General features: G+C 46.5%; 1 protein-coding gene across 3 annotated transcripts in view; it reads right to left on the bottom strand.

Moving 5' to 3' along the window:
• CCNE2 (cyclin E2) overlaps positions 1-19817 on the bottom strand; it is a 43988-nt gene that overhangs the window by 14414 nt on the left and 9757 nt on the right. For all 3 annotated transcript variants that reach the window (XM_069621382.1, XM_069621381.1, XM_069621383.1), the window contains 4 exons: positions 19021-19116; positions 13132-13266; positions 3674-3785; positions 2441-2595 (listed from right to left, as the gene is read on the bottom strand). In XM_069621382.1, coding sequence (XP_069477483.1) covers positions 2441-2595; positions 3674-3785; positions 13132-13266; positions 19021-19116 — 498 coding nt within the window. The remainder of the gene's footprint in view (positions 1-2440; positions 2596-3673; positions 3786-13131; positions 13267-19020; positions 19117-19817) is intronic.

Below are 19817 nucleotides of genomic sequence, written 5' to 3'. Positions count from 1 at the left end.
TGCAATTAATTGTCCCCGCCTGGGACGTAAATTTGTTATTTCTTTATGGAGGCTTAGACTACTAACATGAAAGACTATTTTCCTAGTGGCCATAACATCTGCATTGAGACGGAGTGATTTACAGGCTCTCTTCCAAGACACCTTACATGAACTTCAAGAGAAGAAGCCTTCATGCTTACCCATGGTCATCTCAGGGGTTCATTTATCCCAGAAAATCCAACTTATGTAACCTCTTCCCTCAAAAGAGGAGCGATTCCAAATATTGAAACCTAAAGAACTTGGGAGTTAAGACGGGAAGACCAACTTTTTGTAGGCTATGGGGATGTTAAAACTTGCTAAGGCAATCGCAAAACAAGCCGTATGCTGTTGGATCATGCTCTGCATTGCAGTGTGTTATTGTATAGGGGGAAAAAGCGGTACCAAGAGAAGGCTTTAAGGCCTATTGAACCAGAGAATTGGCTGCTACTTCTGATCAGAGGTGGTTCCCAGTCTTGGACATTGTTGAACTCTATTGCCTGGTCAATCCGCCTGATTTGCTACAACAATCTTACAAAATGTCATGGCTTAACTTTTCTCTGAACATGTTCCGCCCTCCTCTTAACACGGCTCAGCACAGAAAAAACGGGCAACTGAGGTCACTGGCCAGTTAACATCCTATCCAGTGTCAACGAGTGGTCGCTGCAAGATATCCTGACACTAAAGCCACACAACACACCCTGCTGGGGAAAACGTTTCTGTGATCCAGTTGGTGCTGTTGTATATATCCAAGATGAGAATCTGAAAGAGCTTTACCACATGTAAGTAATTGGTTCTTTTCCAGCTTCTCTTAGTAGTCCAGGGAATAGTGCCAACAGGCCAACTTAGTCTTGAACATTGCACCCTATAAATCCTAACCAGCAGGGTGCAAAATCTGCATTCACCACTCATTGGCTAGTGATAATTGACGGTTGGCTAGTAAGAAGTGGTGTAATGTATAGAATTGAGGTGGCGAGTGGCCTTTTCAAAGCTGCTTATTAACATGCAACTTGAAATGTTTAATAGATGCAGCAACTCCACGAACAGCTGACACAGAAGCAGCACCGGCACAGCCAATATTCTTAGCTTTTATCAAAGCACTGGTCATTTAACAACTTCTTAGGGCCACATGCTATCTATCACCAATTCCATGAAACCCCAAATAAATCACTAGACACAGAAATATCAGATTCCATTAAGCACACATTACATCTACTTAGCACAGAATTGCCAGGGTCCATGAGGTACATTTAGCACAACATGGGCAAATTATAATGTGTAGTCAGAACAGAAAGGAAATAACATGAATGTTACAACCGTTGAACACAAGCTGAGGCTCCATTGTGCCCGGTTAGCACTCCAGCTATTCCATTATGCAAAAGTGAAGCTGTGGAAACGGGAAAAGGAGCCAGCATACACACCATGCCACTCTTTGCTTTCAACAGCAGCTAGCCATGGCATTCCATCTCATGCAATCATGCACTCTCAGCATTCAGAAGGATATGTAGCATGCAATGCTGTGTAACAACTGTAATGCAGTGGTTGAATCAGTCAAGCTCCCCGGTTCATTTACTGTGCATCAAGACCTAAACTAAAATGATGAAAATACTATGTGTGTGTGTATATATATATATATATGTATATATATATAGCGAAATAAGCCTCACTAGATTGAATGTTAGTGTCTCATCCACTGTCAACGTGCCACCACGCTTTCCACCTATTAACTGTTTTTGTATCAGTCATTACATTTCGCAAAGCACCCAGTAAGGGCATTACAACAACTGCCTATATGCCATTTGTAGGGTTTCTGCACAAAGCACAACTCGCTTCAATAATTAGAAACTAGCAACATGTTGTAAAATCACCCATAATTCGTCAATGCTAACGGATTCCTTGCCTGGCAGTTACCAGAATAGAGCCGTGCTTCTACACACACAGGGCAAGCAGCATCAAAACTATTCTTGGATGGGGAGGGATGCTGATTTTTTCAAGGGCATCTTAAATCTTTAAGATATATATTTTTTATGTTTCCTAGATCGGGAGGCAGACCACCTCCTTTATGCTCTCCAATTCCCCAGCTGCCTCGTTTCTCGGCTTCCCCCTATGATTGGAAAGTGCTCATCACTTCCCGAAGCTAGGTCTGCGCTCAATAAATACCCTAATATTAGTAATTCCCCTTTACCACACTTCTACAAGGGAGTCAGGAAAACCAGTTTGTTACATCAAATACTATGCCTTCGTGCCACGCTACTGAATATGTGCTGAAAGACATCTGAGAAACTCAGCAGGCCTGCTCATTTGCTTCAATGGGTAATGGGCATTTTTAACAGGAAAGACAACAGTGCATTTCACAAATCCTCCCCTCACTGCCAGATTGGATAAAAATGTACTTAATATTGTAGGAAGTGAAGTGAGTTCATACCAACATATCCAAGTAGTTTGTGTGGGTCTGTATGTTATGGCGATCCTCTGCTGCAACTTTTTTGAACGTCTTCACTTTTACTGGGACTCCTTTCACAATGTTGTAAAATGGTTCCATAAAATGTACACATTCTGAAATGCAATTCCATTCTAAACCTAGAAAAAAAATACAAAATTGATATGTAAGCACGTAGAAAGGGTTTCAAAAAGTTCTCTATAACCGGTTTATTTTGCATGCAAATTCACCAATGTGAAAGGGAGAACATTACCCATGCCGTTTTCAAAAGGAACCCAAAAAGGAGTGTATTCTAGAGTAATTTAAACACAAACAAAAGGGTTTGACGCATAATCCAAGATCGGGGGAGGAGTTCTACAACTGTAACCGGCAACATGGGGGTGTACTCTATAGGTTTTTAAGTTATTACAGGGGGAAGAAGTGGTTAACAACATGCCTAGTAAGCTACTTGTAGCATAACACCCATCCTTTAGGATAGTCATAGGGTACTACTAGTTAAGAGTGATACTTTAACTCAGGACAAGTGATATTCAATGCATGATCCTCAAAAAAAGCCAACAATGCTGTTGGTAGGTGCTGCTGGTCCCCGGAGACAATTGAAGTTTAGAATTCGAAAACCTTTCTAGTCGTATGCATTGTGTACTATGAAGAGCTCTGAATCTCGGCACTTTCCAGAAATGCTTTTTAACCCAAATGTCCCAGTTTAACCCAAATTGTGGTTTTATACCAAATTGCCGATGTTCAACCAGAGCTAAATTGCCATCCAAGATGTTGCAGGCAGTGGGCCCAAGTTCCATAAATTACATAACACCACAGGGTGAACAGTTGCATCAGTGCCACCTTCCTCTATCAGAAGCTGTAATTCGAATGCGTTATTGAGCTGCGCAGGCGCATCCTAGAATGCCACTTGCCAGGATAAAGAAGCAATTCAGTAACAGCCTCCAAGGCAGAAAGCATTGGTGTCACCCATTTTATCTATGGGGGTGTGTTGCTTACTTGAAGTCCAATTTTGGGCTGCCTAATTTCTGGTCAAAAGCAGCAAGAACTTCTGCCCACGTGGACAGCGCACCCATGCTCTGGCTAGATCACACATGCCTAGATGGAGCCTTATATTGCTAGATATGCAGACCAAATGGAGAAAACAAAGGAGACGGTCCCCGTGTACACATTTTTGGGGACCATGGGTATCTCAGTTTACATATATTGTTAAAATAGTACCTGTTGCTTTTCTGACTACATCAGTTGATGTAAAGTGGAACAGTGCAGCTGCTGCCAATATCCTGTATGGAAAGTGCAACGAGTCAATTTCCAGAATGCATAAATCCAAAAGCTGAAAAAGAAACAAATATACATGGAACCAAGACATTTCATAACACCACAACTCATAGCTTACTTAATCTTAAAACCAAGCCTGCTATCAAAATAGCTACGACATCTCACCAAGTACTCTTAATGCACTCGTTTAACTGGAACTCCACAACCCTTTTTTGAAAAATATTACACGTCCCTACTATCCTACCCAGTTGGATTATATGGGACAATAGTTGCTTTAGTGAGCGATGGGAAAGACCTTCTTGAACCAACTTTTAACCAGTGTGAATTCCCCTGGGTAGTATTTCATGCTATCAATGTATCTCTTGCTGTGTGCCAGTATATGCAGCGGTTGTCAGGATACAGATTACGGGAAGGGAACTTTAGCACAGAGCTTAACAAATCTTGTTAGGAAGGCAAAAGTCTATTATGATGTCCATAAGTACAGCAACTTTGCAGACCTTTTGAATGAGTGAACATGATGGCATCACATTGCTATAGGCATACATATCCAGTGATCGAAGTCAGCGGGAATGGTGTTCTGCTACCATTCTACTTTTTGCAACCATATTCACATTCTATAGAGTATTTGTCCATTCATGTCCCTGTGCAAGTGTAAAGTTGTAATAGGAGCCTTAGTTACTAGGCATTGCCTACCCTCTTCCCTGCTGAAACCACAGTTCCGCTACTTTTTTCGGTAAACTTCTACCACTGTCTATATGTCTGCTAATATGGTAGCCAAATGATGCACAGTGAATCCGGCTGTTTAAAACAATCTGAATGTGTTATTCAATAGATTGCAAATAGAAAGCACTGAGGGCTAAGAACTCTCTAACTTTTGATCAACATTGCATCCCACGTTAAATGAACACAAAGCCAGCAGAGTCAGTGTTAACATTTTAATTATCTGTGATCCATTAGAATCTAGAGCATTTACAAGTCAAGTTTCTGAAAACCCTCATCCTATTGTGGAGGGTCAGAAGGAGTCAAACATACTATGGATATGTTTAATTTATCTTCAACAAAACGATAAAAGGAAAGGCCCAACTCTCCCTATGGAGATTTACCTACCTAACTAAAGGAAGTCCAGAGTAAAATGTCGTCAGTCCAAACCTAACTTTATCTGTCCCTACCGCAACTTAAAGTGGGCCAAAAGAATAGGTCTCTTCTTCTGGTCGCTTCCCTTGATGCCTTGTCTCACACGGCCTTCTCTCAGGGTTTATCTTATCTGTGGTCTATTGTACATATACAAAATGTGTCAAGTTAAAATATATAAGACACTAGTCTTAGGTATTTATGAGCTCATGAAGCTCCTCCCAAAGGTTCATGGGTCTTGTACTCTCCTTAATGTATGCTTCAAACAGTTCTCCTTGAAATGCGGTCTCACACTCTTTCTTGAGGTTCAACCCTTTTCTGGTTTTGTCTGTTTCGCTTGCCAGTCTTAATTCACAATACTTGGTGCAGATGTGTGTTAAGTGTTTACCCCACTCCACAACACAGACTTCTTGTGGCTTTTCCCCTCCTTCCTAGGGTGCTAGTTTTCACTTTCCTTCAGTTTCCCATGCAGTCTTATATGTTATTTATCAGTTTCTCATATGTTCAGTTATATTGCTAGAATGTCGCCCTTGTGGCTTTGACGAGTTTATCTCATAACAGTTTGCCCTGGCAGCTGCCCATTCTCCCCAGTACCTTTGGTTGACATGGGGAACATCGCAGGGCTCAGACCTCGCTCGGGTAAAAGACTTTTCTTTCTGCTTCTCCGGCTTAGCAAGCTTTTGCGCTTGGTTTCTCCGCAGGATACTGCCAGCTATGAATACTGGTGAATGGGAGCTGACAGCGCTCCCGAGTGAAGTGGTCTTGGCGTTGTTCAACGGGCACTGACCCACCACTGTATGATCATGGCACCATGTTCAGCGGGTCGACTCTACAACAGACTCCCGGTGTCTGCTTCGCCGGTCCATTGGTGTCTCGAGTTGGCGTATTGCACCTTCTGAATTGTTGCGGGCTCCGTTCTGGTCTGCCTATCCACGGCGGGATTACATCAGGGGGATTCCCCTACTCTCTGTCAGGGATCCACTTACGTACAAGGCTCTTCTTAAAGAGATAGCCTTTTATCCTCATTGCCAGGAGCTAAATAGGAGTTCACAGTATTCTTTATGGAAGGCAGTCCGATATAGGCGGATACAGTTGTTGGGTTAGGGAGCTCCTTGTCCCCTAAAGGGGATTTGCTTCAAGGGAGGTCCCACTTGCCAGACCCCTAGGGAAGAGGGTCTTGCAGAGCAGGCTCACCTCCCTCTCCTCAGAGGGAAGCCCCCTCCCCCGCCTAGGGGAGAAGGGACAAATACCCTTGATTTGTCACACTATATAAGATAGTTCAGTGATCCACGTCCATTACGAGGGAATAGTTTATTAACATTCCAATTAATTTAAAATATATCCACTTTCAAAATACTTTTAACTACACATATGTGGAGGCTGGCTAATGTAGGGAAGCAGTTGGGTCCTTCTGGAGCTTTCCCATGCATTATTGACTGATGATCATTTCCTCCACCTTTGTACAAAATTGGTGTTGGGTATTATCCCAGTGTTAAGTGTTTTAACAATGAGGGTTTTAAAAGTCACAATTTCTTTATTAATCTTCACACTTGATTGAATTTGTAAGTAATTATTTTCAATGATAGACGCAGAACAAGTCCTTTTCAGAATGGACCAGTTGATTGGTCAAACAATTCACGGACCAATTATAATCTGTCCGCATTATAATATTATTGAAAAATGTGTATGGGTGATCTGTTCAAAAAGCCCCCCAGAAACGATGATCGATATATATCGATTATTTACATGTTGGAATTGATGGTCATAACTTTGAGGAATATGGATCTATATGTGGTGCATTTAATATTACAATTAATTGGTGAGCGCTGTGGTGCAGCCTGCAAAATGGCTGCTTAGCCGTGGAGCTCTGTACCCAGCAAACTCATCGGATTCCATCGGCAGCGAAAATACGTGCTAAGGGTAGCGCTGGTCTCAGGCTACATCCCCAGCTAATCTCGCCAGTTGGCGCCCTGGCCTCTGGGCCGTGCGGTGCCCGCCCTGGACTGAGCCTCATACAGGCTCCTGGCGCTGCTGAGCGGCCGCCGGGGAGTGCTGCCCTCCGCCCCTCCACGTCAAGCCCTGCTGCGGTGCCTGCGGTGGACATTCCCCTTCTTCCTCTGCCCTCGGGGCTTCTGCGGGCCGCACCCCCTCTGTGGACGCTGATCGTTGCGGGTGATCCTCGCCTGGCGCCAGCTCCCCGCGCCCCCTGCTTGGCCTAGGACTATCATCGTACGCGGCCGGTGCTGGGTGGCTGAGGCTGTGCTGGGGCCCTGCGCTGCTGGGGGCGCCGGGGCTGTTCTTCCAGCAGGTCATGCAGGTGAGGAGTTGGGGGGGCCGCCGGATCATCACAGCTGCAAGCCCCCTACTAATTGCACACGCGGCCCCCGGCTCCTGACTGCAGGTGCCACATCGGGGGCCCTACACCTCCGCCATACACTACGGGCCCCATTGGCGGGGCCCCTTGCTCTAACCTACCACATACTGCGACCTGCGGTGGCCCATCTATTACACACTGCGGCTCACATTTTGAAGATATCCAGGCAGGCAACAGCAAATCCTCACATTTTGAAGATATCCAGGCAAACAGCCAAATCCTCAGGAGGGGGGATCCCCCCGATGCTGCTCCGAGCAGTGGGTGCACACCTACCATCATTCATACTGTGTCATCACCAGCCTGCGGGTGGGGGGGGGGGCTCCATCCCGGACCTCACGCTCTGGCCCCTGATCACAGGTTAATATTGCACTTGCTTTACAGGGCCCGCGTGCCCCTGTCTGCTGGAACCTGAGGCCCACTTTGTCCTCTTGGCTCTTCCTGCTCTTGGGCTCTCCTTTTGTGCTTGGAGCCGGGGTGCCCCGCGACGACCTGCTGAGCCCGGGTCCTTGGCGCATGCCCCCGACCTTGTGGCTTCCCGACAGGGCCCTTCTAAGACAAGTTTCACCAAGGCCGGGCCCGCTTCTCACACCGCCCCGCACTACGGCCCTAGGGGCCCACCAGACCAGCTCCCTGGGCTGTGCAGGCAGCGCCTGCCCGCACCTGCAAGCAATATCACCTACCCTCGGGATGTCCAACAGATCTCGCGGGTGGCCAAGGCTGGGGCCATAGACAAATTTACCAAACCGGCGCCCAGGGCGGAGCAGGGTACCACCTCCTCGAACAGCGTTGACATGGAGTTAGATCAGCATGGCACCAGGATTACTGAGGCTGAAACTAGAATCGGCGCAAACGAGGATAGCGTACTCACCCTCCAAAACACTGTGACAGAGCTGGTGCGTGACATGAAGTGTCAAGGCCAAGTGTGACGATCTAGAGTCGAGATCACGCAGAAATAACATTCGCATTGTGGGGGTTCCCGAGTCCGCACTCAAGGGTCGTATGGAACCGGCGGTGGAGACCCTCCTCAAAGATCTTCTCGGCGACCCTCCGCTTTCACTATTCTTCACAATTGAGCAAGCACATCGATCGCTGGCTCCCCACCCCAAGCCGGGTGACTTCCCCAGGCCAATGATAGCGAAAGTCCTTAGCTATAGAGACAGAGACCATATTCTGCGCCTTGCACGCGAGAAGGGCAAACTGAGGATGGACTCGCAAATTATCCGAATTTTCCCAGACTTTTCCACGGAGGTCCAGGCGGAGCGAAGACAGTTCAATGGGGTGAAGAAAATGCTTCGGGAAAGAGAAATCGAATATGCAAAGTTATTTCCGGCGTGCCTGAAATTCACCTACCGTAATAAGTTATACTTTTTCACGGTTCCGGATGAAGCGCTGAAATTCATTGAATCACAAATCCCACTGAGAGCACCTGCAGCTGACCTGATGGACAATGACTGAGCTGTCCTACGCTTCCAACATGCTAATGGCAACTATACATCCCCTCGTCTGCTACCATCCGTCATTATGCTTTCACTGGAAAAGAGTGCATTGAAATGCTGTAGCCGCCCAGGAGGCGCTTCTCGCGCCGCACTACTTGCTAAATTGGGTACACGGCAGTGGCGACACCCGCTGCAATTGCAATACTAGTATTTTTTGTTTGTTCTCAGTTTCGCCCGCGTTGGGCGAATGGGCTGGAGCTGCCAGGTTGGACATGGCACTCGGTTACCTCTGTTCTGGGTGGGGTATACGACACTGCTGATTGGGTGTGGGCAGTGAGGGAGGGAGGGGGTGGTAAAGTTGGGGGTTAAGTGAAAATGGCATGAGAGTGGGTGCAACGGTGGCAAGATGGGGTGGTCTCACTGAGGCTGTGTGCAGGGTACTGAGCGGCAATAAAAATGGCTGCTGGGATATTCCTTGATACAGCGCTGTGTCCCTTAGTCTCATGACATGGAATGTCCATGGGCTGAGTAATTATACTAAAACCTGCAGGATTACTGCATATGCCCAGCGGCACGGAATCAAAATACTCCTCCTTCAAGAAACACATGCCACTGGGTGCCTAGCAACATGTCTAGCTCCGGCCTGGGGCCCAAATAGGTATTATACAAAATACGCAACCCAGTCTAGGGGTGTGCTCACCCCGGTCCATAAATCAGTCCGATTTTCACTGCGCACCATTCATTTGGACCCAGAGGGTTAATATGTGATTCTTCACTGCTTTCTTGAAAATATGGAATGCCTCCTTGTGAACACATATGCCCCAAACTTCGATTCCCCAGGTCTCTTTGATGAAGTCATCACCATACTTTTGAGATACATTGGAGTCCCAATCTTATGAGTGGGAGGGGGTGGGTTGGGGGGACATGAACCTAATTGGAACAACGAGCTGGACAGATCCTGCAGAGCCACTTCACGCGTGGCCAACTGTCTCCATACACACCCTGCCACACTGACATGTGGAGGGCCCTTCACCCTCTCAGAGAGTATTCCTTCTCATCGGTGCACGATAGCCTATCGAGAATTGACCTCTTTCTCATATCAAGCGAGATGGTGGGTAGGACAACAGACACAGCTATTACCACGCACGCTGTCGGATCATTCCCCTGTTGCGCTGTGGATCCAGTTGGAACAGGGCCGACCTCCCCGCTCCGCTTGGCGCTTCAAGTCTGAGACTGGTTCGCGCGGAAAGGGAGGGGGTCAGGGGGGAGCCTGCATAGATTGTATCAGGGACGCTGGGGGCACCCAGCACTGGTCTGACCAACACATCCTCGAGACATTCACTGAATTTAACACAACCCTGTACTCTCCCCTACCACTAGGGATCAGCTGGACACCCCAATCACCCTTGATGAAATAACAGCTGCCATCTCGAGCCTCCCGAGGGGTAAGGCCCCCGGCCCGGATGGGCTCATCTCGGAGTTTTATCTGGAACACGTTGCTATCCTAGCACCCAGGCTCCTTGAAGTCTGGAATGAGTCGCTCAGGCTGGCCACCTTGCCTCAGTCATGCGTGAAGCCCTCTAACCGTCCTTCCCAAGCCAGGTAAACCACTGGACAAGCGTGGGTCCTATAGACCCCTATCTCTAATTGACAAGGACACAAAAATGTTCACCAAAATCATTGCAAATAGATTCCTACCCATAAGGACTTACCTGGTACACCCTGACCAGAGTGGCTTTGACCCTGGCCGGTGGACGTCCTTCAACATTCATCGGCTGTTTAATGGCATGTCTAGAATTGATCCTGATGCCAAGGCAGTAGCGGTCACCCTCTATGCCCAGAAGGCATTCGACATGGTGTCCTGGCAATACATGTGGGTGGTGCTACATAAAATGGGCATTGGTCCCTGCATGATCTCATACATCAAACTACTGTACACAAACCCGCTGGCCAGCCTCTCTTCACACTCCACAGGGGAACGCGCCAGGGGTGCCCCTTCTCCCCCATATTGTTTGCACTGTTATTGAGCCTATGGCCGATCACGTTAGAAATAAGCACTGCCAAAAAGGTATACGTCTGCGAGATAATCTCACTATACGCAGACGACGTACTCCTTTATATAAGGGAACCAACCAACCAACCACCTCGACTCGATAATTTGCGACATTACTAGAATAGGCACATTCTCGGGCTTCGCTATAAATTACACTAAGTCTGAAATATTCCCGCTCACCGCGGCTACCCCCCAACCAACATGCAAATTCCCCCTCCGCTGGTTACCGGGTGGAATCAGATATCTCGGGGTTCATATATCCCTCTCTAGACCATCGCTACTAGCCGACAACTACATAGCCATGGCGTGGCAGGTGGAAGATCGGATGCTGAGATGACGCAACCTCCCCCTTTCCCTACTGGGCAGGCTATCCCTAATCAAAATGATAATTGTCCCCAAGCTTCTATACACCCTCACAAATGTCCCGATCTGGCCCGGGAAACGATACTTCCAAGAATCTACATATCTCATGTGCCCAATTCCTGTGGCACTCCGGTGCAGTTCGTAAAATGTGGCAGCACATGGCCCTCCCATATGAAAAAGGGGGCTTCACGGCCCCTGATCTTGCTCGATACTGGATAGCTGCACAAGCACAACATGCTACACACTGGTATGTATTCTCAGACCCCCCCCCCCACGTGAAACCTGGGAAACTAGCAAGTGAAGAGGTCAACACTCTGTCCCTTATCCTTCACAATGTGTACCGCGCCAATGTTCCTGCTGACCCGGTGGCCGCCACGATCATGGCATAGACACGATTATTACAATCCCACCCTGACTCCCGCCCGTACTACAAGTGGCTGCCCGTATGGCAATTCCCAGGTCTCAGTCCCACTCACGACGAACTCCTTATGCGACATTGGCATGGCCTCGGCTATCGTGCGCTATCTGACCTCTTTCCTGAAGGGAAATGTATCACCCCGCAGACATGGCGGCCTGGTCACTCTGGCTCGGGGCTGGAACGATTACAATATTTCAGACTGAGGGCGACGATTCATGCCATGTGGCCCTCTTTCCCCAATGAACCCCCAGACTCTCCTGAAATTCACTGTATAACCAACTCAGCCGGTGTTAAAGGTGTAACATCCTCCCTATACAAGATGCTACTTCAAAAGTTGGGTGATGCTTCTCCGCCAATGCGGGAGGCATTGAATAACAAACAGAGCCTGACTATCACCGATGCCCTCTGGGGCAGGATGTGCACGCATACACGTAAGGTCTCCCTAAATGCTAGATATCGATGCATACAATACAAGCTCCCAAATCGCCTGTACTACACTCCGTATAGAGTGGGTAGATTTGCACATAGCCAGGACCATACTTGCCCGTGATGTAAATCCACGGAAGCGGACCACATCCACATGTTTTGGTCCTGTGAAGCGCTTGGCCCATACTGGAGGGCCATCACGGAGGCCCTCACTGAAATAACTGGGATCCACATTGCACCTGACCCGGTGGCCGCTCTGTTTGGGCTATGGGACGGGCCTGAGTTGAATAAGGCGTCCAAGTTCCTGAATATTGGGACAATGGTGGCAAAAAAATGTATACTACAGTGCTGGAAGTGCCGCTCCCCTCCCTCTTTCAAAATGTGGCTGAGGGCCCTTACCTGGAGCCAAATGGGTGAAGAGGACTATATCCACACCCTCCCGCCCAAAAAATATATGGGCTGATCTTTTGCAGCTACCTGAACAGTAAAGACGCTATTGAACTGCTCTCCTCTCCCTTGTAGGACTCATAGCCCGTGCTACTTCCTGTAATGATTTGCGCGAGAATCCGTCTGTCCTTTTCTGTTCACCCCTGTATGCAATGTCACTCAGTTATTTGTAACATTATTTGTTATGTGCACTGTTTTATTTGCCTGCTCTTGCCTCATGCCAATAAAGAAAAGTAAAAAAAATAAATAATTACAATTAATTTAATTATACACTATCCTTATATAGTGAAAACAGGGTAATCGCCTTTTTTTTTCCAACAAAGGGGACTATAAGAAGTCCAGCGCTTGGGGAGTTGGGCAAAGAACATTCAAATATGTGGTCTTGAAGGAGGAAGAATGTGACATATCAGTGCATACAAGTCCCACAGTTTTTGGTAATTACGTTTGTGCACGGTTAAGAGCAAGTTAACAAAACAATTCATCTGTGCATTATATAATCACAATACAAATAGTTTGATACCCCTGACATACCGTCAATATAATAAGAATACATGTGGCTCTCTACCGTGGCTCCTGGTGCCAATTCGGAGACTCTGCACTAAGTATTTCTGAGATGGCATAATGGTCTCAGTGGGGTCATGTGCGGACGCTGCTTTGTGGATCCAAAGGAAATATCCTACCCTGGTCGCAAGTCGGTCTAGTACAGTCTTTACAGAACTTAAGAAAAATTAACAGGTAACTTTCACTTCATACCTGTGCTATTTGGATGAATTTCTCCTGCGAATATTGGGGCTGGAGTACTTTAGGATATTCTTTAAGTGAGTCCACTTGAAGATAAAGGTTTAACCATGAGATGACACTCACAGGACAAAGTTCCCATTTTAAAGCCTGTGGAAGAAAACAGAATGAACGTTAAACAGTTTTAATTCTGGAAATTGGGCACTTCTGATTTGAAAGCAACAATTGGCAGAGGTTTGATTCCATACTGCTGAGCTACATAATCACCCTCAATTCCCATCAGAGCTGTTGTCCGAATCCATAAACTTCAGAACCCAGCTGTCCAGAGGTAAACTGTGGTAGATCTAGAAACACCACGGGCAACCACAGATCTGCAAAATGTGCCATAACTAGAGACTAGGTTTCTGGGTAATTTACCAGTATGAGAAATGCCTTTCTTGGAGGCACTTGAATTTCAGGGTTTCAATGAACACAGAGTTTGAGTGCAAACAAATGACAAGCATCCTGCCTCATGCCAATTTAATGAGTGAGCTAAATCAGCATGAGGCCGCGCCAGTTGAGAAAGCTGCAATATGTGCAGCCAACACATGTTTGGGCATGTAGGGAAACCGGGATTGAAATCAGTGGCATTAGTCTTAATTAAGCACTACAAGAGGCAAATAACCATTCTCCCCTCAATCTCATAGGAAAGAGCACCAAAAGAGCCTGAATTCGGATGACTGACAGGGCCCACTTTTTAAACATTAATTGTAAACCCGAAAAATCAAACTATTGGTCAACAGCAATGGATAATGGGCATCAACACCTTTTTAAAACTTCCATAAGTTAAAGATATACAGACTTCCAACAGATTAGCAAGTAGGTGTTTACATTAGGAGAGTTGCAGTGTAGGTGCTTGAGCCATTAAATCACACCTCTTCTCAATTACTTTTGCTGTACTATTGCACCTTCTACGGGTGTTTGGTTACTTGCTCACGGTCAGTTTAGGTTAGATGGGCAAACCTGGACCGTTTGCTTCTAAAGCCAGCAACCTCGCTGCTAGTCTGCAAGTGCCCCTTAGCCTCTCATTTTCAATCATTTTGATTTGATGTTGCAAATTATACTGTTAGTCCATGTATAGCAAAGCATTGACATATTTGGCAGAAAAGGAAAGAGCAGCACATGGAAATAAGTTGATGTTCCAAAAAAAAAATAATAAACTGCAGTACTTTGGCCAAAAGAGGAATCCTGGATAACAATCCACATGCTCCAGTTCTTGGAATGGCCACGAAACGGCATCCTTTCTCTGTTGTCTTTCATCTAAATCAAGCAATTTCTATTGCTATTATACATAAACAATTTGCGTAAAGAGTTATATATGTCGAAGATCACAACCTCTTTCCCCTTCCTCTCATTTTCCTTGCCTGTGGTTGGTGGAGCAGTATGAGCGGATGGTGGACATGTGCATGAGGGAGACAGGATGGAAGATAAGTAGCTGTTCCTAGGCAGAATGGGTGCTATGTGGATGGTCTTTTCGGGTTAGGATGTGCGGTTAGGATGTGCATGCACCTGTAGGCAAGTAACCAGGGAGTGGCGCCACGCTTGTGTGGGGATTGGCAGTGGGAAAGTGGTTGGAGTGTGGGAATGGTTTTGTGGAGTTGTATGGTTTTTCAGGACGATTTTCAGGGCTGCGCAGTCGAAAGTGCCAACGACTAAAGTTTAGCAATCGTCGTAAAACGGCATCCATGTCTGTGCTAGGTTACAAGCAAAGGGTGGAAGCAAGAAAGCATACAATGGGCAGAGGCAAAGACGGTTGTGAATACTCATTTGTGGTGTAAATGTTAAGATGGATTTCTAAAATCAACCCTAGTGGTCAAATTTAAAGAGGCCACCCTAGTTATGGTGAACAGGGAGACTAAGAGTTTAACCAAAACTCAACTCAATCAAGGTAGTGTGGTGAGCAGTTATGGCTTAGTCTCAGGAGCGTGGTCAGGGGCCCCAATCGATGAGTCCACACAGAATAACAAACAATAATTCAGCTTACAGTAGGTTATAAAAATGTAGTTGTTAATGATTTAGGCCTTCAGAACAAATTTAAAATGAAACTAGCAAGAAGTAATATCACAAAAAAAACCATATAAACACTAATAAATACATTCACCATAGGTTCACTTACAATAAATACCTAACCAGCCCGTAAAATGTGTGGTGCCTAGTGCCCAAATGTCACAGGTTCCTCTACACGGTTTCTCCAGGGAAGGCATTCCCTACAGGAATGCAATGGGCTTGTGGTGGTGATAGTCCAATAACAATTTGGAACCAGGTTCAATGACCAATGGTAAGTAAGAGGGAGCTAGGAAAGGAAGAGCTTGGCACCCAATGTTATCCTATGGAGGACAATGGGCGTGTGGAGCGGGCACAGGTATGCTTACTTCTTGGAACATCTGCCCCAGCAGCAAACTTTCTGTCCCTATGAGTGTAGACTGTGACTAGACAGTCCCATTCCCCTTCCTATGGCGCACACAACAAAGGCTCACTAGCCAGCAAAAACAGAAGCTTTTCCAGGCAAGTGCAAGACTTTGTATGAGATTTACTGATCCTAGAAGGCAGGAAGACCGTTAAACTACAATATGGCCAAAGAACAGGCAAAAATCTTGCGGCATTTTAGGGTACCAGCCACATTTAGTAGCCATACGCGGTAAACGGGAATGTACACATTAAAAAAAAGTCATCATGTACCTGCTACTACCAATTAATCCAACTGGAAGATCTGCCTCTCCAAAGAAAACCAGAAGTACCCCCCAGCGGCGCACCTTGGATCACAGCTCCTACTCCAAGGCCTGTTGCATTGCTGGACCCAGAAGCAGGTGCCCCTTTACTCCCTGGAATCCAAAGAGATGCCATCTTTCCAGACTGGACTGGGAAGACCAAGTGGCCTGTGCTATCTCGACACCTGCGATTGTATGGCTGAAACCGCCTGCCTTTCCTATGCCGTTCTGTGACTAGCGCCTCTGATGTTACTCTCTAAGCAAAGCGGAAAGGAGAAAAAAAAATTGCTCTACCATTTAATCTCTTCATGATCCGAGGCTCTGAAGCCGAATCTTGTGCCAGAGGACGACGTGGCAACCCGTTCATCACCAGCAAGCGCAGCAGACTAGTCTTTCCACTTCTCTGGGACAGACTCCTGACCTGGAAATACCGGACTTGAGAATAATTACAGTTCAAGCGTCTTTGGGTCCCTCCTGCACGGGTGATCCTTCTGTTATCTCTGAATATGTATAACAACTAAATCTGAAACCGACAACTATCTACTTATGAATCATTTTCGATTCCATGGTATTGCTCTCCCAATCCTCTGGGGCTGCTAGCAAGTGTTTTCTTCAGATCTTTCTTCATCCTGGAATCTGGAGATTAGGTGCCAACCATTTACAGACGTGCACCTTCCCAACTTGCAGTCCCAGCCACCTGGCTTCTTCCACTCCAGCCACTCGTTGCTTGGCTGGGATGACTACAGCAGCTGGCAACGTATAAGCACAAAGAGGTGGTTCCACCTCTTTGTGCTCTGAGGCAATCACTCCCCTTGCCTTCTCCCATCAAAAACACTGGTGCTGCCCCCTCCCCAACCTATACCACCCTCTTGTCCCCATCACAGCTCCCCTCCCCATCCCAAAATCACAGCACTGTCCTCCATGCCACCAACCCTTTCCCTGCTCCCCTCCATCCCCAAAATACCATTGTTGCCCCCTACCTCTGCTGCACCCCTGTGCTTTCCTGATTTCCTCCACAGCACCTCAATCACATTTTGCCCTTTCCTTTTGTTGCTCCCCCCACCACTTTAGCCATTTTGTTGCCCCTCAATCCAATTAGACCCTTCCAGTTTAGCATTTTTTGGTGTCCCCAATCCCCATGTCTTATACCCCCCCCCCCACCCAATATAGCCTCCTTCCCCCAATTCGTGTGACCATTTCCCAGGTTCGGCTTGTATTTGGCCCCTAGACCCAAGCCAGGCCACACCCACAAATTCCATGGCTCTCCCAGGTCTACTGGAACCCCCTAGTCATAGGACTGAGAGTGTTTACCTTCAATGGAACTCCAGGAACTGCTCGTAAGGCCACTCGCCCAGAGGGAACCCTTTCCAGTCAAAGATTGCCAATTTCGCACTACTGGGCTCACTTTAGCCTTGCACACTGAATTAGAGACAGATTAAAACAAAGCATTTACATAGCAGGAACTGCATTTTTCGTTGTACATGGGATTGAAAATAAAGAACCCATACTGGTCTCGGTATTAAGCATGTTATAAAAGATTAATCAATCTCACTCACCTAATAGTGTATTGTGTTTCAATTTGCCTTTTCTCATATACATTTTTGTTTTTAAAAAAAGTTGTATTAATAGTGTGACCCAGCTCTGATTTGGTGCTAACGAAAAGTGTTTACTAACCACCCCACCCAATCCCGAGAGCTAGTCCTGGGCTCCGCTGTCACGACTGCCACATGGAGGGCTTCAGTGAGTGACAAATACCACCAGAGTCGGGAAGATATATAGCCATGGGCGGTGACCAGAGAGGACTCAAGGAAAATCGCCCTGTTAGCATACAAAACTGATAGTAAACTGACTTTAGCAATGCAGGATATATATATATATATTGTGCTATAATAATGCACCATTTTACCCCATTATTTGAAGACTTTTCAGAGTGAGATCTCCCACCTAAAGACTATATTAGTTGATTTGGGCTCCCTCCCTATGCCCAGCTGCTCCTAGATATTCATGGGTAAAGTTTACTACCCTCCAATTAAAAAGAATTACCAGCCACCACTGCGAGGGACAGTGCAAGAGCATAATACAACCCCACCCCAATCATGACTCATTTCCAGATCTTTTAGTCAGTAGGAGGCCGTTCAGAAGAAGTCCACGTTTTTATTATGTGGATATAGTCACCTAATCAAGTTCTGCCAATCTCCATACATTGCTTCCTTCTTAACATCAAGCCAGTCACAAACGAGCAGGTTGTAGCCAGGTCTCATCAGTACCCAGCTGCTGCACTACCTAGGAACACCCCTCGGCTCCCAACACATTTTTTACACCCCCTCCCCCCCGACCCACCCCCCGCTTCTCTCACCAATTCAATCTCATTAGTACACATAAAGGGCGTCGGGTAAAATGGCATGCAGTCTCACCTGCCATGTCTTGGCCCGTTTCTTTGCTGTCCTCCGTGCAGAGGAATCTAGTAATAGATCGCCCCACTCCAAATTATTCAATAACTTCTCTGCTTATTATCTCTAACAAATGCTGCTGCTCAGTTAATAATAAGTTAGCTTATTTTATCCAACGAATGCTGCTGCCTTTCCTCAGGTGTCACCCCACAACCAAATCAACTAATTTACCAGAAGCCACTGAGATAGTCCAGTGCCCCAGCAGTAAGAGCGGCACCCTCAGAACCTACTCTGCAAAGTGTCATTGCAAGGCTATGCCTGGACGGGACACCGTCCAGCAAACAGGTGCCCATACCTGGACTCATCCAGTGGTCTGCAAATCTTCCCAGCTCCTTAGCCTCCGCCCCCACAGTGCCCGTTTACGTTCCGACATGGTCACCACCTTTCCAGCAGGTACATGAGAGAGCCCACGTTCCTACTGCAACTGGAGGAAATGTCCATAACTTAAGAGTTCTTTGTGCTTCATTCAAGGAAACTCCAGATATGCTACTCAAGGCTCACTCCTTTAGCACTTTCAGTTGTCACTTCAGGATTTGTACATTGTAGCATATCAGAGCCTAGAAGATAATCTTGGGATCCAAGCCGTTCCATACCTCCCACCCACACGGGCTTCCAGAGTTTTTAACCCATCCTTTAATTTTTATTTTATTTAAAGCAATAGGATCTAAAATTACTTGCATTACTCAATAAACCTTTGCAATTGGTACCTTCAATATGATGAGCTCCATTGTTAAAATATCCTCTTCGCTGCAAGCACCATCGGTGACATACGCAAATTCTTGCAATTTAGGAGGATAGATTTCCTGTACAGAATAAAAAAAACGTTATCACCGGAATGGATTGCGTGGTGCATTGGGAACATCTGCAATTGAAGAAGTCAACTGGTGAATACTTGTTTGGCGAAGGGGGAGGGAATTCAATATCAATTCTAGCAGCACTTGCTCACAAGTCGCCTGAGTCATGGTGGATAGGCTGGTTGCTGGGGTGCAAGGGATCCACAGCCAGCCCATCCATGCATAACTAAGTGTTTGCAAACCTTGCATGTGCATTGGACTGTAAGCCCGGTTATGTTTTAGAAAGCTAATGAGGCACGAACCTGCTGACAAGGAGAGGGGAACATAACCAAGTAAACTAAGTGGCCTACAGCTGTGCTGTGGGGCGAGTTAAATAAAATCTGCCTCTGGGGGTGGTAGATACCCCATAAATATTCCCAACACGGAGTTCATTACCGAGCACGCAATATAAATTATGTAGATATATACTTTTTTTGTAACATCCATGAACAGTGCAAAAACTAAGAGGCATGGTATAATAGGGTGAGAATAGCTTTGATTTCTAGCTGGATCGTTCCCTTCCCCTGCTTCCCCCCCATATCCTTAACTTGGGGTAACGAACAACCGTGAGAACAATCCCTGCCACCTACCTTTACTCTGTACAGTAAAGTGGTGGTTCTAAGCCATTATGGAAACGTGAACTCACCATAGTGACACTGAATCTCTTAGTG

The sequence above is a fragment of the Ambystoma mexicanum genome, chromosome 5q (genome assembly GCF_040938575.1).
Source record: "Ambystoma mexicanum isolate Mex_15411 chromosome 5q, UKY_AmexF1_1, whole genome shotgun sequence".
Taxonomy (NCBI): Eukaryota; Metazoa; Chordata; class Amphibia; order Caudata; family Ambystomatidae; genus Ambystoma; species Ambystoma mexicanum.
This window is presented reverse-complemented; position numbering and strand designations above follow the sequence as displayed.